Here is a 22,175-nt window from a genome sequence, read left to right on the forward strand (position 1 = left end):
TCAGTTCAATTTTGTGGGAAAGATCCTTGGACCACAAGGAAATACAATCAAAAGACTGCAAGAAGAGACTGGTGCAAAGATTTCTGTGTTGGGAAAAGGCTCAATGAGAGACAAAGCCAAGGTAAGCTCACATTAATGAGGCAAGAAGACACCCGAATGCCTTCCAGTAGCCTAGAGTCCAGTATGGATACCTTATGGAAGCTAGTTCTTACGTGTGTACTGAAAGTGATTCCCTTAAATTCGCATTGGATGTGAGAGATTATAGACCAGTTAATTTACTTTGGCAACCCTAGAAGAACCTTGGTATGCCCTGGTAATTGTTTTCTTTCTGACTTGACTTTGTAGTAATGGAAATAGCAGTAGCAGCTTTGGCCTTAGTAAGCTTATCTAGGAAAACTTGGGAGGGGAGGCTGAATGTACTGAAACTTACCCAGCTAAAGACACTAAATGTGAAGAGCATTCTGTTTCCAGTTAGTGTGGAAAAATGTGAGCAATAGTGTTGTGAGTGCAGGTGAGTTTGAAGATTAGTTGGCTGGTTTGTTTTATAGCCAGCTGGAATGTGAGGCGTGCTAAAGGAAGATGTTACAGAAGGACCATGAGAAATCCTGACAACAGAATCCAGAGCTTATTTTTCCCCAGGCCATAGCCCCGTATTCTTTATACTCTCTCTAAGTGTGGAGAAACTTCCCACCAAAATAAAATAGTCTTAGCTTTCTAGAATCACCTTTTTAGATGGGATATAACCCGTTCCAGCCTAAAAACTTACTCTTTCAGGCCTCCTTGTATGCAGCCTGATTGATGAACATTTAGGGCTGAAGTATAATACTCTGTTTAATGAGGTGCACATGAGATTTTCTTCTCTCTGTTGTGACTTTTTTCCTTCTCTGTACAAGCAGATCAGAAGAGCTGGTGATTAACAGCTCTACCTGGGGTTTATTAATAAAAGCAAATGCTTGGCAATTAATGAATGAATGGATGGATGCTTGGCAAACAGCCGTTATCCGAATGGAGACTGGAATTATATTTGTCTCTTCTGTGCCTTCTAATATGAGCTCCAGTGAACACACCAGCAATTCAGAACAAGTTAGCTTTTAGCAGCAGACCAATAGCAGGTTTAGCAGCCTGTGTAAATTACTGTACTCCAGAGTTTACTTTTTTCTTACACTTCACTGGGTTTTTCTTAGGTGTTGGAGTCACTTCTTACTGTCCCTTTGGCCTAATGGTAAAGGTGTCATTTTCTCCATAGTCCAAGTGATAATGATGTTTTTGTGCATTTTTCCACAGGAGGAAGAGTTGCGCAAAGGTGGAGACCCCAAATATGCCCACTTGAATATGGATCTGCATGTCTTCATTGAAGTCTTTGGACCCCCATGTGAGGCTTATGCTCTTATGGCCCATGCTATGGAGGAAGTCAAGAAGTTTCTAGTACCAGTAAGGAAATCCATATCCTGTATCATTTGAGCAAGAGAAAACTAGGATCTTGTGCTTATTGCTAAGGCAGGGGTTCTTAACCAGGGTCTCTGCATAACCTGAAATTGCATATCCAATTCTGCATTTATGTTCGTTTTTCTGAGGTAGTCCATTACTTGCCCCTAGTTCTCAAACCACTGTGCCCCGAGGCCACTCTACCAGTCCTGGTTTTAATGTGATTTTAGTTGTATGCCAGTATCTTTTGTCAATATCTTGGATCCACAGTGTGTCTTGGCATTCCAACATTTGGTTAACAAAGATTTAACAAGGTCTTCAATAAATTAAGTATTTTAGTGCTAGTATGGAACCAGGAGGTTATGATAGGAAAATGGTAAAGGTGGTTGTAACCCTCCTGCAGTTAAGGGGTTATAGTATAGACTCCTGAGAGTCTAGATGATGATAACAGTATCATCTAGTCTGATGATGTGTTATCTGGCCTCCGTGTTAATGGGTTAAATTCTGACCTGAGTGCATTCAAGACTCTGTCCTGGAGGAGTTTACTCAAGTAGAGTTGATTTGAAGGAGACATGATAGTTGTAGGCGTTAACTGTTCATGACATTAAACAGATTGGTATATAGCTTCTTTCAGAATGTAGTTAAGGCCTTGGAAGAGTTGGAACAGACCAGGTTACCTGTCTGCCTTATTACCACCTGGTCAGAGGTTATTCTTTCTTTGAATAAGTAGGAAATGATGACTTTTTGCCTTTTGACAAGACCTGGTAATTTTCAGAGTTAACATACTACTTAGTGTTCAGTATTTAATAACCAAAGAAGACTCTGGGACCTTAGGAAGCATTTGGAGTACTATTCAACTAGAACTGAGTAAGCATTATAGTTTCATCACTGAGAAGAGATGATACATAGTTCTTGGTTTTCTTATACATGTAAAATGAGGGAGTTGGAACTGTCAGAGGATGTGAGAATTGGCGGAGCAAAAATATATAGGCAGTGTGTCTCTATAATGCTGAGCTCCAAGGATTCCAGCACTGTCTCAAATGTCTAAGCTGCTCTGCTTCTAAGTATGTCATCATTAGAATGTTCAACTTGAAACAGCATATTTAAAATATCCTAGAAAAACTCAGAGCTGGTAAATTTTCCCTTGAGGGGCTTCTTTACTCTTTGAGGTGTGTACTGAAGCATCCTGAGCCATCCGTTTTCTGAAGAACTGCAGGGGAATGCCCATCTTCTCTTTATCATTAATTTCAGCATATTTCTGAAAAGAGCTACATCTCCAAGACTTCCATGTAAGTGGGTCTTCAGAAAAGAAGCCTACCAAGGAGATCTGGGTTTCCTCAGTGTTGCTATGGCAGCTAGAGAAATCTGAGCAAATGGCCCATCATTGGTCACTTGATTCTCTAATGTGAGTCTCAAGCACATTAGAAATGTATAAGGTAGGAAGAGGTGAACAGTCAGGAGGTGGAGGTGGAGGGAGCATCTCTGTGGCGACTAGAATCTCCTAGAAGCTGTATACACCTGGGATACATAAAAGTGCACTAAGTATTGAGACTGAATGACTCTCATCAGGAAATATGTGAAAAGATTTACAAATGGCATTTGACTCGGTTCTTCCTCCTTGTGAAGAAAACAGATGAGCCTGTTTTTGCATCCGTGACTAGAGCCCTCCGTTTTCTCCTTAGAGACTGGTACAGTAGGAAGAGCACTGGACTGGGAGCTTTATCTGAATCATCTTGGACAAGTTATTATATCACTTTTTTGAGCCTCAGTTTCCTTGTTCATCCCAAACATTTGTTAAGTATCTGGTAGGTGCTGAATACTATGCTTGGGTCTGAAATTACAGAAATGGTTCTTGAAGAGGTTATAACCTAGTGAGAAAGACAGACAGACATTTTTAAAATGATGTGGTAAGTGCTTAGAGAAGATTACATTGTGCCATGGGAAAAGGGAGAGTGAGGAGTTGGCATCAAGAGAAAGTTTTTCAAAAGAGGTAATACTTTTGATTAAATCTTACAAGAATTAGAGTCCTTCAGGTGGACAAAAAAAGGCAACAATATATTGATTAATTGATACATTAATGATTCAAAGCCTTGATTTTGGAGATAAGTAATTCTGAATTAGCATATAGAATCTGCCACTCACTAGCTCTATCTCCTTATATTGATTGCTTTATGCTTTCTGAATCTGTTTTCCCAAATGGGAAGATCTGCCTACTGCAGGATTATTTTGAAGATTAAACTGAAAACCCTATGTAAGGCTTATTATATGGTACCCAGCTGTAGAGCTTAATTAATGGTAGTGGCTTTTATTATTCTAGGAAAAGGAAACTGTTTGCAAGAATGGATGTGTATGAGTATGCCGTGTTCTGAACTGCAAGTTGTTCAGCATGGCTTGAAAGGAGGTTATACATGGATAGAGGATGGAAGTGATCTGGAGAGCTAGGCAGGGACCACATCTTGAAGAACTTCATCTGAACGATGAGGGGCCTACCATCAAGATTTTCCTCAAAGAGGTGACAGGTAGCGTGCCATTTGACTTCAGAGAATGAATAATCTGAGATTTCATCTGGGCTTTCAAAGTTATTCTTCACATCCAAGGCTCATGTGGGCTAGATGTCTTCTCAGCAGAAGGTAGAGATGTTGCACAATACTCCTTCTCATTATCTTTTATACACAGGATATGATGGATGATATCTGCCAGGAGCAATTTCTAGAGCTTTCCTACTTGAATGGAGTACCAGAGCCCTCCCGTGGACGTGGGGTGCCAGTGCGAGGCCGGGGAGCTGCACCTCCTCCTCCACCTGTTCCCAGGTAAAAATAACAGAGACAGCTAGAAATGGTATGTAAATCTGACTGCTAGTACCATTTCTATCTTCCTGCTGCCCTTATCTCCAGCTTAGAAGGGGTCTCCGGATGTGTATGTTGCATCAAGAGTGGAGTTCTAGGGTGTTCCCTGGTGGTCTAGTGGTTAGGATTTGGCACGTTCACTGCTGTGACCCAGGTTCAATCCCTAGTCAGGGAAGCTGAGATCCTGCAAGTCATGTGGCACAGCAAAAAAAAAAAAAGTGGAATTTTAGATCTTGGTTACTTTGGCTGTAAGCAGGTGCAGCAGTCCTGCCAAAACTGGTGTTTTTTTTTTTAACTTTTGAACAGTTTTCAGCATTTTTAAATGGTTTCTGACTTCAGAATTTTACCTTTGCTGACTGACCTTTATGGACAATTCAGACTCTTAAGACAGACTCTCCACTAATAATATATTAGCAGGTCCACCATGGGCCTGGGGAACCTTCCAGAATGGGTCCTTTGCCTACCTACACATCCCTCTGTGTTACTGTTTTGTTTTGTTTTGGCTGTGCTGCACAGCTTGTGGGATCTAAACTCTAGGACCAGGAATTGAACCCTGGCCACAGGAGTGACAACACTGAGCCTTAACCACTGGACCCCCAGGGAAGTCCCCATTCCTCTGTTCTGATAATAGTCAACTTAAGGCATCATAAAATCTCTTACTGGCTCCAGAATTTTAAGACAAGTCTGAACATGAAAGTAGCCTATTTATTAAAAATATCCATTTAAAATAAACTTTTTTGCAGGGGCCGTGGCGTTGGGCCACCTCGGGGGGCTTTAGTGCGTGGTACACCAGTGAGAGGAGCCATCACCAGAGGTGCCACTGTGACTCGAGGAGTGCCACCCCCGCCTACTGTGAGGGGTGCTCCAGCACCAAGAGCACGGACAGCAGGCATCCAGAGAATACCATTGCCTCCACCGCCTGCGCCAGAAACATATGAAGAATATGTAAGACGTTTGGACCATGTGCCATTTCTTAATAGCTAATAGATTGTCAAAGGAAGTTGAGTGACAGGGCCTTGGCCTTTGATGTAGGTGGCAGGAACTGCCTATAAGGTTTAGAATCTGCCTTCTTCTGTTGCAGTGATTGTTAAACTATGAGAGCAGATTTCTCCATTTTAAGTCTAATTTACTATATACATATGTAGATGAAACAGGAAATAAGCTGTGCCTTGATGTGTAGTATTTTACTAAGGGGACTCCCCCTACTACTACTGATAATGCCGATAAAGTTCAACTTTGAACCTTATTTCCTGCCCAAGCTGAAAGGGTTTTTTTAATTTGATTGATCGTTTTTTAAACCTTTCTTTCTTGACTATTCCACAACAGATGTTAATACTTTAGAGGGAAATTCCATGTTCTGTTCATTCATAAGCCCTCCATATTACCTTACCTACTTTGTGTGATTCTGACTTTTTCTGTTTCATTTTGTTTGTAGGGATATGATGATACATACGCAGAACAGAGTTATGAAGGCTATGAAGGCTATTACAGCCAGAGCCAAGGGTGAGTCAGGCGGTGGAATTGCTGTTTCATGTCCTTGGGATATAGAGGGAGTTGGAGGAACTGAGAGATTTAGGCAGAACAAATCTAAGGAGCAGATGGATCACCTTTTCAGAGTGTTGCCTCTGCTTTTGTCATCTGTAAGGCACACACCTGGATCTGCAGATTTGGAAAACTGTGAATCTTAAATTATAATGTCGACTCTGGGGTTAGCATATGAAAAATTCCTTAGCTGTGACTACATGGGAACAAAGGGAAAATGCCTTAAAATTGTTTTGATTAGTTATTTTAAAATGTCACAACTACATTAAAGTTGCATAGAAGTTTAAAAGGGTACTAGATTCCCATTACTTAACTCAGGTTTTTTCTGCTCTTTTTTTAAAAAACATGTTTTTGTGTATGTGTATATATGTATCTTAACTGTGATGGCAAAGGCCTCTCATAATTCTGCAGTGGGGACAAGACAGTTCTTTTCATATTTGCTTATTCTCTTCCAGTGAGCCCTGTGAATGTGTGTGTGTACACTGGTTAACACTGAGCTTTTGGGTTGAGCTTTTTCACTTTAAATTGTGTGCTGTTCATTTTTCTTTGCTGTAGTTGTCATAATTTTTAAATGAGTATCTAGTAGTACATGTTTTGGAAATATTTTGCAGTTTGGAGATGGGGTAGAATGAACTTTTGTTTGTTTTGCACCCTCAGTAAAATGACTAAAATATGGAAGCATTTGGGAGAAAGGTAAAACTGAAAAATGGTTGCTGTATAGCTCTAATACTCTGTCTTTGGCTTTCAGGGACTCAGAATATTATGACTATGGACATGGGGAGGTTCAAGATTCTTATGAAGCATATGGTATGTCTTTATTTCTGTGGTGGGACAAAATGTGCAAGTAAGTGCCCAGGAGAATGCTGGTGATGGGATTATTGGGGGTCAGGCAGTCATACACCTAAGGAGAAACCTCATAAAAAGATCAACATGTTGATAGACGTGACACTGGAAATCCTGCTCTTATTTAAATCGTGTGGTGTGTAGTAGAAAGAAAGACTATTGAAATGAGTTAGGTGTACTCTTGGATGGCTAAGTGGATGTCCTAAACTAGGGCTAAGGTCCAGGTTGGCTGGTTGGAGCAGCAGGCTTTTCGGCTGACACTGACTTTTTTTCTGCTTTAGGCTGGGAGATGGCTAGACCTGGATTATGTTGCTGAACCTTTGCTGCAAGATACCTAGGCCACATTGATGGATAATAAGAATGGAGTCATATCCAACTTTTCTGACCCACCTCATTTTTAAAAACAATTTTAGATCTCATTGTAAAGAATCTCAGTGTAGAGGAAATGCTAGCTGAAAGAGACCCAATGACAAGAGCAGTTTGAGGGCAAGAAGGTTGCCTGTTAGTAGAAACTGGGGACTGGAGCCGGTTCAAGACAGTTCAACTTCCTGACTGTCTTGGAGACATCTCAACTTAGTCCTTAATCCCAAGAGAGCTGTGGATGCTGGAATGGCAGCAGGACCAAACTGCCTTTCCTGAGGCCTGGTTGAAAACACATTGCTCAAGAGGTATCCTCAAGAGCCAGATGTGGCCCTGTGATAACTGGCCCCAGAGGGAGCGCCACGTGGCAGTAGAAGCAGAGCGAGCAGCCTTTTAAATATGAGATGTTTCCAGCGTGCCTGTGGGAAGTCCAGAGACCTTGGCAAGGGACTCAGCAGTTGACAGCTTAAGGTAGTAGTTGACAGTCTCCCTTACACCTAACTGAAAAGAGGGAGGAGCCTCTTAGGGTTCCCACAGATAGATTCCTCACCTCCTCAGCTGCTTGTCCAGGGGAACAGTTTTTACCAGCTCTAGCTAAATGGCCCTGGACAGTTGCCATCTGTAACACTGCACTGCTCTGCTCATATGCCACTGTTTAGAAGGGTGGTGTGATTGCCCCAGGGTATTTCCCATCATCAGTGAGCAGTACAGTGGGACCTCTGTAAGGGTTTGACTAAATTACATTTCTGTTTTGCTAGAAAAAAGACTGCACTGCAACAGGCAGGCTGCTCCTTGTGCTCCTGGTATGATGCTGCCATGGTTAATCTGTTCTGATTTCTGCCTTTATAAACACAGTTAGAAAAATATACTGTCTTATTGGTACAGTAAGAAGTCACTTAGAAAGTGATGGACATGTCTATTATACTAGAGGTATAAACAGGCTTAGATAGCAACTTTACATCTATGTAGGGGTTTTAGACCTAGAATGATGGAAACAGATGTTTGTGAATGCAAAGTAAAGTCAAGTGAAGTCGCTCAGTCGTGTCCGACTCTTTGCGACCTCGTGGACTGTAACCTACTAGGCTTCTCTGTCCATGGGATTCTCCAGGCAAGAATACTGGAGCGGGTTGCCATTTCCTTCTCCAGGGGATCTTCCTGATCCAGAGATCGAACCCGGGTCTCCCGCATTGCGGGCAGACGCTTTAACCTCTGAGCCACCAGGGAAGCCCTAGAGAAATAGCAAGCCTGGGTCAAGTCTGGGGGTGAGCGGAAAGAATAAACTTATAAACACAACTCGTGTTCATGAGAGGTCAACTCTAAAAGTGCATGATTGTTTTTGCTATAGGCTTTTCCCTGACACAGAGGAAAACCATTTGAGGATAGCAGTCACGTTGTCTAGCTTCTCTGGACTATTGGCACAAAAATGAGATAATGAATTCTCCTCATGAGTGCTGTTGACACATTTGATTGTACTTCCCACCGCCAGAGCAGTGGGCCAGCTCTGCTGGTGGAGGGTTCTTGAAATGTGACCCTTGCTTGCTCTTCCCAGGGAGCCAGAGGATACTTCTCCACAGACAAATCTGACTTGCTGTTGCATGGAAAGGGAGCTGCCTCTGTTGCTTTCAATCTGAAAGACTTCCAGAAGTTGTCACCTTACTTGAGGCTCTCTCCTGAACTGCTTTGGAAATAGGAAAGAGCATTGCAGCCCCAGTGAGATTGATTTCCTCACTGTCTAAAGCAAGGTGTTGGGTTTATCCAGGTTTGGGGGCTGGAATATAGATCATGCATGTTGCCTATGGACAGCTTCTTTCCTGGACATCACTGCAAGTCCTTTCTGAACAGTTTGCTTCTGGCCATCCACTCAGAACTGCCCTATACCTGGGAAGTTGCCTGAGCTGCTTGGGAGGGAGGGCCAAGCAGAGTAAAAAAGTAAGAACCACAGAGGAGGTGGCAAGGCATTGGAAGCAAAGCAGCACGTTTGGTGATCTTTACCAGGTGACCTACACCTGTCCATTCCAAAATGCCATTGGCACATGGTTTATAAACTGTTCTTGCTTTTCCCCACAGGCCAGGATGACTGGAATGGGACCAGGCCGTCGCTGAAGGCCCCTCCAGCTAGGCCGGTGAAGGGAGCATACAGAGAGCACCCATATGGACGTTATTAAAAACAAACATGAGGGGAAAATATCAGTTATGAGCAAAGTTGTTACTGATTTCTTGTATCTCCCAGGATTCCTGTTGCTTTACCCACAACAGACAAGTAATTGTCTAAGTGTTTTTCTTCGTGGTCCCCTTCTTCTCCCCACCTTACTCCATTCTTAACTCTGCATTCTGGCTTCTGTATGTAGTATTTTAAAATGAGTTAAAATAGATTTAGGAATATCGAATTAATTTTTTAAGTGTGTAGATGCTTTTTTCTTTGTTGTTTAAATATAAACAGAAATGTACCTTTTATAATAAAAAAGAAGTTGAGTAAAAAAAAAAAACACAAACCTGTTAGTTTCAAAAGTGACATTGCTTGCTTAAAGGTTCTGGTTAAGGCTTGTTAACTTTCTCTTAGTTTTGATTTGAGGCATCCCGTAAAGTTGTAGTTGCAGAATCCCAAACTAGGCTACATTTCAAAATTCAGGGCTGTTTAAGATTTAAAATCACAAATGTTAACGGCAGTAGGTGCCACCATGTAAAAGTGAGCTCAGATGTCTCTAAAAATGTTTCCTTTATATAAAAAAACACATGGCGGTTGAATCTTAAGGTTAAATTTTAATATGAAAGATCCTAATGAATTAAATAGTTGATGCAATTTTTAACGTTAATTGATTTAAAAACAAAACAAAATTAGGTTCGTAAAACTGAATGTTTCATTACGTGGGTTTTGAAATCTAGCCCCAGACATACAGTGTTGAGAGATACTTAGTGGGAAGTAGTTTCTAAAGAGGTTGATTTGGGGAGAGGGGCTGGCCACTTGAACTGAATTTGATGCAGAGCTTTTTAGTCATGAACAACCTTTCAGTAATAGTTCTAATAATTAACATTTCAGTATTTCAAAAGACAAAGTATTTTGTCCATCTGAGATCCTATACTCCATGAAAAACTCACTTGGACACTGGGGCCAAAAGCTGATGATATCCTTAAGTTGACGGTTGTCAATATTGAACTGTTCCCAAGGAAGTTAGTCAAGTATGTCTCAACACTAGCATGATATAAAAAGGGACACTGCAGCTGAATGAAAAAGGAATCAAAATCCACTTTGTACATAAGTTAAAGTCCTAATTGGATTTGTACCGTCCTCCCATTTTGTTCTTGGAAGATTAAATGCTACATGTGTAAGTCTGCCTAAATAGGTAGCTTAAACTTATGTCAAAATGTCTGCAGCAGTTTGTCAATAAAGTTTAGTCCTTTTTTAATCAAAGTAAATGTGATGAATTGTCATTTTTTTGGGTGGACAATAAAATAGTTTTCTCTTTCAAATAAACTTAAATTAACTCTAAAGTTAATGGGCTTGTTAAAAGTTGGAGACATTCTTAAAAGTGGTTGGGGGGGATTTTATTTTAAGTTTACCAAAAAAAAAAAAAAGTTTATGAGTTGTTAAGTTTTAGTTTAAAAATAACCAAAGCTTTTTCACCCCCTGGAAGTTGTTAAAAGAAGTTTTATCCAATCCTTATCACAAGCTCTGATTTCTGGAGAGAAGAATCAAACTAAGCTAAAACTTGGATTGGTTTCCATACATAGGCCTCAGTATTTAAAGTTCCAGTCACTCTAGTTTGCACCTTTGGTAGAGCCCCTAGGTGGCCCTAAGTGTGGCATGAAATCATCTCTGTGAGCTTGGAAAGGGATAGCACTTGTCGGTAGATGATGACAATTCAGCAAACCCTGGGTGCCCTTAAGGGTTTCCCTTCCAATCCCAGAAAATGCTGTTAATAAAAGAACTGGGCTGGGGCAGGATCTGGTGTGAAGCCTGGCTCTGTACCTTCTGAGACCAAGAGAGGAAATGATGGAATTGGTTGACCCTGTTTCCGCTCCTCTACGTTAATTATTAGGGTTCTCATACCTTCCCTAAGGGAGCAATCTAAACTGCTCGGGGGTGAAAAATCCTCTTGTATGAAGTGCCAAGCTGCCTGCAGCAGTGCATGATGGACATTTTTTTTTCTTTTTAAAACACACCAACAAAAAAAATGTATTTGTAGATTGTGATAAAGTGTAAATAACTGAATTTTCAACCATGGTTTGAAGTCAGCTTTCAGGGCATTATGTCTTGTTTTGATGAAAAGAGATCACTCTATACCCCCCTTTTTAAAGGAAAATTATCGCAAGAGAATCAGGATGTGTAAAGCTAACATGCATCGCAAAAAACCAAAGGTAACCTAAATGTCTGATTTTAATAGCACATATTTCTCTTTTACATAAACTGTGACAGCAACTTGCATAAACAATTCTTTAGCTGTTAATTTTAATGTTAAAACTTTGCAAAACTTGTTTAATAAAAATAGCTGTAAAAAGAAAAACCATATGCTGCCGCATAAATTAGCCATAACTCTTAATAATCCTGCCCATCACAAGTGAACTGTAATGTAACCTGGGCACAAAGTCTGACATCTTAAATGACACATTGTAAAATTTCAATGACTGTAGTTTAGATCTGCTGCTCCCCAAAGTAAAGCTTTCTGCTCAGCTATTTTAAAATGTACAAGGATTATCCCCTATTAGGTCCCCGTATTGATATTCACAATGAAATGTTACTTAAAATTTCTTTAAAGTTGCATGTTTCTCTCCTGTAATGTGTAAACTGCATGCAGGATCTCTATCTTTTATTTTGTATGTCTTTAAAACTTCCTCTTCAAAATACTGATCTCTTACTTCTCCGTTTTCAGGTGGTTGAAAAGTTCTGAGGCATTTCCTGGAGTAGAATGGGTAGTGAAGACTCTTGTCAGGTATGTTAAGGCGGCTTTCTACTAAGGACATTGGACTTTTATCCTAACTATAAAATGGTTGGGCCAGGTGGTTGATGCATATTATAGTACATTTCAGTACTTAATATATATACAGTGATAGGAAACATATTACTTCCCAAAGCCACTTATTTCATTTAAGATAGCTCCATGTATTAGAAGTTTTCTTTCATCTTGAATGAGTCTCTCTAGTGACTTAAACTGATTCTACTTTAGACCACTGAAGGAATATCCTGTCAGGTATTTGAAGATCATTTATGTTTCTTTCCCAGCTTTAAAAGTTACTTGTTAGACTTGCTAGATCTGATTTTCAAGAAAAGCTAGAAATTTGGATTTTATATACTGCCAGTTGTTTACTGTCTGCTTAGATTCGTGTCAGTCCTTGTAAAACATCTGTGCCACCCATATGCTGCCCATCACTTGCCAGTTTGCAGCTTCTGCAAATAGGTTCAGTTCAGTTCTGTCGCTCAGTCATGTCCGACTCTTTGCGACCCCATGAATTGCAGCACGCCAGGCCTCCCTGTCCGTCACCAACTCCTGGAGTTCACTCAGACTCACGTCCATCGAGTCAGTGATGCCATCCAGCCATCTCATCCTCTGTCGTCCCCTTCTCCTCCTGCCCCCAATCCCTTCCAGCATCAGTCTTTTCCAATGAGTCAACTCTTCACATGAGGTGGCCAAAGTACTGGAGTTTCAGCTTTAGCATCATTCCTTCCAAAGAAATCCCAGGGCTGATCTCCTTCAGAATGGACTGGTTGGATCTCCTTGCAGTCCAAGGGACTCTCAAGAGTCTTCTCCAACACCACAGTTCAAAAGCATCAATTCTTCGGCACTCAGCCTTCTTCATAGTCCAACTCTCACATCCATACATGACTGCTGGAAAAACCATAGCCTTGACTAGATGGACCTTTGTTGGCAAAGTAATATCTCTGCTTTTGAATATGCTATCTAGGTTGCTCATAACTTTCCTTCCAAGGAGTAAATGTCTTTTAATTTCATGGCTGCAATCACCATCTGCAGTGATTTTGGAGCCCAAAAAAATAAAGTCTGACACTGTTTCCACTGTTTCCCCATCTATTTCCCGTGAAGTGATGGGACCAGATGCCATGATCCTCGTTTTCTGAATGTTGAGGCTTAAGCCAACTTTTTCACTCTCCTCTTTCACTTTCATCAAGAGGTTTTTTAGTTACTCTTCACTTTCTGCCATAATGGTGGTTTCATCTGCATATCTGAGGTTATTAATATTTCTCCCAGCAATCTTGATTCCAGCTTGTGTTTCTTCCAGTCCAGCATTTCTCATGATGTACTCTGCATAGAAGTTAAATAAGCAGGGTGACAATATACAGCCTTGACGTACTCCTTTTCCTATTTGGAACCAGTCTGTGGTTCCATGTCCAGTTCTAACTTGCTTCCTGACCTGCATACAGATTTCTCAAGAGGCAGGTCACGTGGCCTGGTATTCCCATCTCTCAGAATTTTCCACAGTTTATTGTGATCCACACAGTCAAAGGCTTTGGCATAGTCAATAAAGCAGAAATAGATGTTTTTCTGGAACTCTCTTGCTTTTTCCATGATCCAGCGGTTAGCTCCTATTAATACAAACTAAAAGACATGTTAGGATTATTGAGATATAATTCATATACCATACTGTTCCCTCGCTCAGTGTACAGTTCAGTGGTTTTCAGTATATACAAAGTTGTACAGTCATCACCACAATCAATTTTAGAAAGTCTTTTATCACCTCAAAAAGAAATACCATGTCCATTAAATCATTTCCCACCGTCCTCTTATCTTTTCTAGGTCTAAGCAACCATTAATTATTTTCTGTCTCAACTTGCTTATTCTGGACACTTCATAAAGTGGAATTATATAATATATAATCCTTTATGACTGGCTTCTTCCACTTGAGAATGTTTTCAAGCCATATCCATGTTGTAGCGTGTTGTCAGTACTTCCCCTTTTTTGTCAAACAGTGTTTTATTATTTGCATGTACTACATTTTATTTACTGCTTTGGCCAATATGAATAATGCTATGAACATTCGTGTACAGAGTTTGTGTGGACATGTTTTTTGTGGGGTTTTTTGACATGTTTTTAACTTTGGGGGTATATATCTTAGGAGAGGAATCGCTAGGTCATGTGGTAACTCTGTGTTTAATTTCAAAGAACTGCCAAACTTTTTTACACAGAAACTAAACCATTCCTACCAGCAGTGAGGTTTCTAATTTCTTCACATCCTTACCAACACTTACTGTTTTTCTTTTTGTTTATTATAGCTATCCTATACGATGTGAATTGGTATCTCATTGTGGTTTTGATTTGCATTTCTCTAATGACCAGTGTTGAGCATCTTTTCATGTACTTATCCACCATTTGTCTTATCGTCTTTAGAGAAATGTTTATTTAAATCTTTTGTCAATTTTTAAATTGGACTATTTGTCTTTTTATTATTAAATTGTAATTTCTTCATATATTTTGATGCTGGACCCTTATCAGATATGTGATTAGCAAGTATTTTCTCCCATTCTATGAATTGTCTTTTTATTTTCTTTGAAACGCAAAACAGTTTTTCATTTGATGAAGTTCAGTTTGTCTGTTGTTTTCTTTTGCTGCTTATGCTTTTTGGTGTCATAGGTAAGAAGCCATTGTCTCTTTGAAAGACCTAAAGATTTATATCTTTTTCCTTCCAAGAGTGTTATAGTTTTAATCCTGACATTTAGATCTTTGATCTATTTTGCTTTAATTTTTGTATCTGAAGGGGGAATTTCATATTCTTTTGCATGTGGATATCCAGTTGTCTCAGCACCATTTATTGAAAAGACTTTTCTTTCCCCTTTAAAGACTGTGGCATTCTTGTTGAAAATCAGTTGACCATAGAGGTATAAATCTATCCCCTTTGAAGTTGGTATCACTTCCAAACAGATTAATAAAATTTGAGGCATACAGCAGCTACTCAATAGCTGATTAGACTATTTTGGCATCATTAAGAGCTCATCACTGGTGGGTTTGGCATTTGATCCCAGGTATGGATGACTCCCAAGTCATGCCTGTAACACTGCAGGCTGCTAACGTGGAAACGAGGCTGTTCTAGCAACCATGCCTGGCTGTATGTACTTCTCCAGAGGCTCAGAGGCTGAGCCCCTACATGCGCTTCCCCTACCATCAGCCTCCTTTGCTTCTCTCCCCATCTCCTTCCAGGGTACTCATCAGTGACACTTGATGCTAAAGAAACTCTCTCACCCTTCCTTATCTAGGGATATGGCAACATTCAAATAGCCTTAGGGTTTGTCCACTCTTACTCTCTCTCCCACCACTTGCCACCTCCTGTCTCAAGCTAAAAATGTAGGTGGAGATGGGTTAGCAGCCACTAGGGCTTTCTGGCCACCAAGAGTGAAACAGACTCGGACCGTGTTTTATTTCAGGAACAGCAACCTGAGAGTTAGGGCCTGTAAGGCTTCTTGCCTGCATGTGCAGAATGCTCCTGAACCAATTGAACTAGGAGGATAAAGGGTGGTGCTGGTGGATATTTTGCTCATTTGTTTGAACCTTAAGTAATCCCTCCTGATCTCAAACCATGAAGCCGTATGTCACCCAAAGATCATTTGAGTTAGAATACATCAGGCAGCACGCGGACTCCCTCTTGATATGTTCTCGTGCTTTGCATGAGTCTGTACAGGCTACTGTTTGCCAGCAGAGTTACTATTAACTTTAATATACATTTTAACTTTATCTCATTTTATTACTTGTTTATTTCCATTATTGATCTTGACCCCATTTTTAAAAATCACTTATTTATTTATGGCTAAGCTGGGTCTTTCATTGCTACACATGGGCTTTCTCTAGTTGCACCGAACGGGGGCTGCTCTCTAGTTGCAATGCATGGGCTTCTCCTTGCAGTGACTTCTCTTGTTGTGGAGCACAGGCTTTAGGCACACAGGCTTTGGTAGTTGTGTGTGGGCTCAGTAGTTGCAGCTCGGGCTCTGGAGCACAGGCTCAATAGTTGTGGTGTATGGGCTTAGTTGCCCTGTGGCATGTGGAATCTTCCCTGACCAGGGATCGAGCCCATGTCCCCTGCATTGGCAGGCGGATTCTTATCCGCTGCATCACCATGGATAGCCCCATTGACCCCCCACCCTTTTTTTTTTAGAGAAAGTGACATAGAGAAAATAGGCAGCTTTGCCAAGCTAAGAGAGAGAAAAGGTTAAGTTGACTATCTACTGTGTGTCTGTTTTTGTAAATGAGGCAGCTGTTACTAGGGGAGGTGAAGTAATTTACCGCAGTTGCAGTTGCGTAACAAGTCATGGAGGAGGTGCCCATTAGCATATTGTACACCAAAACCCATTCTCTATGCCAAAAGCATGCTGCTCCTTTAAGATAAACACCATATTTCATTGACACTGAGGGCATGTGTTATGAGATGCATCATGAAATAGTGCACAGAAAGAAAAAATACTCTGTTAAACTGACAAAGTGGTTTGTTTTCATGAGTGTTAAAATGAGTCCTGATTTCAGAAATGATAAAATCAGAGAAAAAAAGGTCATTATTGCATTTTTGTCAATTCTAACATTCTTTACTGTATGCCATTCACTATCTTCTCCACCTGAAGTAGCTATTTTATCCCATTTTTACACAGTTTAACATACATTTTTCCATAATGGCAACTAGCTTTGGAACCTTTGATGGGTTATCCTCTCCCAGGCTCAGTTTTTGTTTCATTTTTAATATTTATTTATTTGGCTGTGCTGGGTCTTAGTTGCAGCATGCGGGATCTTCAATCTGTGTTGCGGTATACAGATCTTTAGTTGGCAGCATGCAAGATCTAGTTCCCTGACTAGGGATCGAGCCCAGGCTATCTGCATTGGGAGCACAGAGACATAGTCAGTGGACCACCAGGGACGTCCCAAGTCTCGGGTTCATCATCTGTAAAATGGGAAGATAATATTTGTTTTACAGTTATATATTTAAAATTTAATGCTTACTTTACATTGTTGCGAAGGTTGGGTGAGTTAATGTGTAAAACATTCAGCAGGACATGTGCTAAGCACCTATATAAACAGGCTGGGAGAGTGGGTTAGTGCTGATTTTGAAAAGCTAAATTTTAGTCAAGGAATTTGGACATTCTCCTAAAGTTTAGGGAGGTATTTTAAGGCCTTAACCAGGAAAGTGACTTGAGCACACTTGTGTTTGCCCTTGCGCTGGTGAGCTGGGGAAGTAAAGGAAGCAGATGGTAAATACCTTGCATATATGCATCACTCCTTTGCGGGAGAGCAAAGGAGATATTCCCCCCTCCTCATGCCTGTCTTCTGCTTGCTCTTACCTAAAAGCCTTTTTCAGAAAGAATAGCCATCTCTCCTCTCAGATGTTTGGGTTATTTGAGGGAGGGATGTTAGGCCTTCACCATACATTGAGGGCATTATGCTATATACTGTCCTTTTCACCCACCCTGTGAATTAGAGACCAAAACTCTCTGAGTATCCACTGATGAAAATCACACTCTTAAGGAATTACTAAGCAAGGCTTTGCTTAACCACTTTCAAGTCTTGAATGAATTAAGTCTCTGCCACCATTTCTGAGCTAACTGTCCAGGGAGAATCATATTGCAGCATCTAGGGTAATTCTTACAACCTTGTGAAGTGAGAGTTATCCTGGGAAACTGACATGCATTTGTTAGGATGACCACGGGGTCCATGAGCTAGAGTCCAGACCCAAGTCTCTCTGCTCCTGGTCTTTCCTCTGCATCTACAGTGGCCACCAAAAGATTCGCTTACACTGGAAGTGGTTCCCAGCTTTGATACATGGGATGGGTGGTACCCCTAGCTTGATTTCCAGATTCCTAAAGTTAAAAAAATTAGATCCTTCTTTGCCCTCCCTTTTTCTCTCTGGACCCTCATGTCCCTCTTGCTCTTTAGATTGTTATTGCATGTTTAAAGCTAGCAGGCGTCTGATGAATATTTAATAGCCTTGAGCAGACAGGCTGCATACAGCTGTGTGAGGCTACCGCTGTTGGAAGGAAGCGCAGTGCACTGCCTGACCAGCATTCTTTGTTCCCTTTCTTTATCCTTGTAGGCCCCTTGGGAGCAGAGACCTGTGGTGGGCACTGCACCCTAGTCCTGTTGTGGCCTGATGGCTCCCGATGAGGCTGCATTCAAGCAGTAGACCAGACCCATTCATTTGGTAATGAGGCGCAGATATATTCACTGACCTCTAAAATCAATTTCCTACCCCTCCGGCTGTATGTCTTCTACTCAGTAGCCTGCTATGGGTCTGGGGCTGAGGATGTGTTCTTTTCCCGTGTTCTGCCAACTGTAGCTCTCTTTTTAAAAGGAAGGAACTTTGTATCTGGAAGGGATTTAAATTTCATGACCGTGCTGCTGGAGGTTAGCTCCTTGACATTCCTTGACTACCAATCCAGCAGCTTCTCAGCAATGAGTCTACTTCTCACCCCCAACCTAAGCTGTGCTGGATGTCTTTGGCTGTATCTCAGGAAGGAATGGGAAGGTTGGAATTTTCGTACAGACACACAACCTATCACAGTGCTTTTTCCTCACCTAGACCAGGGGAGCTTTTTGCTTCAAAGAGGCCTTGTCATTTCCCAGTCAAATTGGGAGAGGTTGTGGGGACTCCTGAAGAAAGACAGCCCATTAGAGGTGTTTCCAGGCAAAGTCCAGCTAGGCTGTCAGCCCAGATTAATCACCAAAGTAGAATACATTGCTGGAAATTTGGGTACTGTTTATGCTCCTAATACTGCATTAAGATGCCTGAATTAGCTCTGGAGCCTACATTAGACCACCTCAGGGTAGCCAGTCTCCTCAGCAGGTACGTAAAGCATTTGAGCCAGAAGATGGAGATACAGAGCTAACTCTTCTCTGCTCTCTTTGGGCTCCATCAGCCTTCATGCTTCCGACTTACGGCCTCGCTTTAGGTACAGAATGAATGCTCCCAATCTCTCAGGGTCTCTGGAGTTGGAATGTAGGAAGCAAACTCTGCATCTGCCTTTGAAAAAGAGAAATACCTGGTGTTCTGATAACGATTCTTCATAAGCTTCTCTCAGAGATCAGTATAAATGACTCCTCATTCTTTTATTTTTTTAATACATTCACTATTATAAACTGGAACACCTACTATGTGCTAGACACTGGAGTCAATGGTAAGTGACATAAAACTAGTCCCTGAACTCATGAAGCCTATAGTATATCTGGGGACACAGACACTAAACGTATTAATCTCTTAAATAGCATAAATCACCTACATTGTGATAAGTGCTATGAAAGAAAAGAATGGGTACTGTGAGGACATAAACGGGGGCTAACCTAGCTCTGAGATTTTCCTTGAGGAAATAATGTTTAAGCTGACATCTAGAGTCAGAGTTAACTAGACAGAGAGTTTGGGAGATGGTCTAGGGAAAGGACATGAAACACATTCTAGGCAGAGAGTAGGGCTGAGGCAGCTTCAAGGTGAGGTAGAAATCTGGGCCTTACGCTGTGCTCATCACTGAAGACTGCTGAATTCAGGAGTCAGAGGTAAGAAGTGGCACAGTTAGATTTCTACTTTTTAAACTTCATTTGCTCCTGAGTGGAGAATGGGTTATGGAGATCTACAAGGAAAGAACTGAGGAAGACCTACACTAGGGTGACATCAGCGAAAGTGTCAAAAAATGAATGGATTCAAGAACTTTTAAGAGAGAGAATGAACATAATTTGATGATTGATTATGTGTGGGAGAAGAGGGCCCCAAGTTACTGGCTTGAACAACTGGGGGATGGTAGTGCCGTTTCTTTTTTTTAAGATGAGGAGCACAGTTACATTCTTTGGCATGAGATTAGGGCCCTGGCCTGTGCCCCAGGCTTAGGATGTCTCTTCTATCCAATTCTCAGTGGATAACGCTGAGAATCGGGGGCTGGGAAGAACCAGAAAAAGTGGACCTTTAAGCCTAGGATTGAGGTACTAATAATAGCTATGAGAAGATGCCTGTTCGCTTCCAAAGGATTTAAAACTTTTTGTTAATCTTTATCTTTTTCACATCTCTGAGAGAGTAGAAATTATTTTCTTCTTAATATGGCTAGAGGTTCCAATGCTTGTGTAGTTAATGGCCCCGAAGGTCTAGTTGCGTCTGTCCCAGATGACTCAGCTCAGGCATGGCCAAGGATGGGAAGTGTGAGGCTCCATTTTCATTGCCTGACTGACAGCAAAAAGAGAGCTCGTAGACTGTGGACTTCTTTTTCTACCCATCTGTGTACCTAAAACCTTGTCTAGGATGCAGTGAACTGGGGTTGTGCTGTAGGGTGAGATTGTAAGGGAGGCAGAGTGGTCAAATGGGAGCCTGGGAATCCCCCCAGTATGGCAGCTTCATGCTTCATAATTTTTTTGCCTATGTCTTTGCAGCAATCAGAGGATTCTGGAAACCAGGAGAGCTGTCTACTGTGTCAAGGCTGGCCTGAGGGCATTTGCTGAGCACAGAGAAACCCAGGAGAGGAGATCAACAGTCTTTTCCCACCTACCTCTTGATCTGTCTGATTTACCCACAGAAAGCCAGCTAGAGTCCCCTAAGAGTCTCTAGGCCCAGAATGGAGTCCTTAGGGCAACAGGGGATTGTGATGCTAACCATTAAACCTGCTCAGGACCTGAAAGATTGAAGGGGACTGACAGTATCCTCAACATGGCCTCCTAGATGTGAATAAACTGCCAACTCCAATTGTGTCATTCCCAGTTTGCCTGCTTCCCTTTAGTCTCCAGCAGAACTGGCTGGAGGCCCCTACCACCGCCTCCTGTTTCCCATCCTGCCACATGTGTTTTGTGGGTGCCAGCCTTGGACACTTGCAGAGGTCTCCCAGAGAGTAGCTGGTCACCGCCTCTGTAACAGGCTGAGAAAAGCCATTTAAGAAGGTTCATGTACTTTAAAAGTCAGGTTCTTTAGCCTGAGAGCCTGTTGTTTTTGTTGGTTAGTTAAGTCCAAAAATCTCTTGAAGCATAGGGTAGGGCTTTTCCCACTTAACATCTGGACTAGATCCCTTCCCCAGCAAACACCTGGCACTGAGGAGTTCAATAAAGGTTCAGTCAAGTGATGATGAATCCCACTCTGGTAGCTTTCATCAGCTTTGAGAGAGAGCCAAAGGAGGTGTCCTGTCTTAACTCCCACTCCTTCCAGCTATATTGGGCCAGCTATTTATCCTAATGTTTTCTCTTAAAGGATGGGAAAGTCAGCCTTTGCTACACTTCTGGTTTCCTGTGCCAGTGCCATAGGCCCATAGGCTGATTTTATACAGGGCATCTTGAGAGGTTAAAGTGGAAACATCCCACGGTCCACCAACAGAAGAAGGTGGTGGTGCTCAATCATGTCCGACTCTTTGCACCCCTATGGACTGTAGCCCACCAGGCTCCTCTGTCCATGGGATTCTCCAGGCAAGAATACTGGAGTGGGTTGCCATTTCCTACTCTGGAGGATCTTCCCAACCCAGGGATCAAACCCCCGTCTCATGACTTCTGATTGACAGGTGGGTTCTTTACCACTAGTGCCTCCTGGGAACCCCATTTAAACAATACTATTTCACTTAATCCTCCAATCCACTATACTTATTTTTACAGATGAGGAAAGAGGCTCAAAGAGGATAAATAACTTGCCTAAGGTTAAAAAGAAAACATGCTATCTATCAGTCCCTGCTTTTGACCTTTTGTAACTCTTAGAGCTAGAAGTACTTGGAAACAGTAAAACATTGTGTTTGAGAGGTTTATTTAGGGTGACAAACCATCCTTGTTTACCCAAGACAAGATTCCTGGGATGTTGAACTTTCAGTCCTAAAACCAGGAAAGTCCGAGACAAACTGAGATGAGTTTGTCAGTCTGTGTTTGCATCAAGACCTTCAATTCAGGGTTGGCTGCTCAGGCTCCCTTTTCCCTGATTTCCTGGTCTCCTAGGCCTCATCTGTGGCCAGTTTCTTCGTCTAGCATTTGAGGACCTGCTTCAGTCCAGCAGGCAGAGGAGGAATTTGGGGTGGAAGGGTTCAGGAATCAGATGGTATCTTCATAATGGAAAATGGAGGTGCAGAGCCTGGGTCACTACTTGAAAAGCCAGTGCTAGATTCTATGCGGTCTGCCTACCTTCCACCCCCAGATACAGGATATGTAGTTAGAAATCATGGATTTACAGGGCCAAAGCCAGGCAGATCTAGATTCAAACCCTAGCTCCTCACTTAACTCTCTTTTTCTGGGTCTGTTC

General features: G+C 41.7%; 1 protein-coding gene across 2 annotated transcripts in view; it reads left to right on the forward strand.

Annotated features, from left to right (window-relative positions):
• The window catches only part of KHDRBS1 (KH RNA binding domain containing, signal transduction associated 1), a 39,404-nt gene extending 18,373 nt beyond the window's left edge, over positions 1-21,031 (forward strand). Inside the window, exons 3-11 of one of the 2 annotated variants that reach the window (XR_005718924.1) lie at positions 5-121; positions 1,285-1,431; positions 4,102-4,235; positions 5,015-5,216; positions 5,707-5,774; positions 6,562-6,620; positions 9,084-9,276; positions 11,885-11,944; positions 20,345-21,031. Coding sequence is in view for 1 of the 2 variants with exons in the window: in XM_040228002.1 (XP_040083936.1) it covers positions 5-121; positions 1,285-1,431; positions 4,102-4,235; positions 5,015-5,216; positions 5,707-5,774; positions 6,562-6,620; positions 9,084-9,181 (825 nt within the window). In the remaining variant the exon portion in view is untranslated. Of the gene's footprint in view, positions 1-4; positions 122-1,284; positions 1,432-4,101; positions 4,236-5,014; positions 5,217-5,706; positions 5,775-6,561; positions 6,621-9,083; positions 10,431-11,884; positions 11,945-20,344 lie in introns of those variants that run through there. The other variant, XM_040228002.1, reaches the window with a different exon arrangement.
• Positions 21,032-22,175: the final 1,144 nt, after the last annotated feature.

The sequence above is a fragment of the Oryx dammah genome, unplaced genomic scaffold (assembly GCF_014754425.2).
Source record: "Oryx dammah isolate SB20612 unplaced genomic scaffold, SCBI_Odam_1.1 HiC_scaffold_27, whole genome shotgun sequence".
NCBI lineage: Eukaryota > Metazoa > Chordata > Mammalia > Artiodactyla > Bovidae > Oryx > Oryx dammah.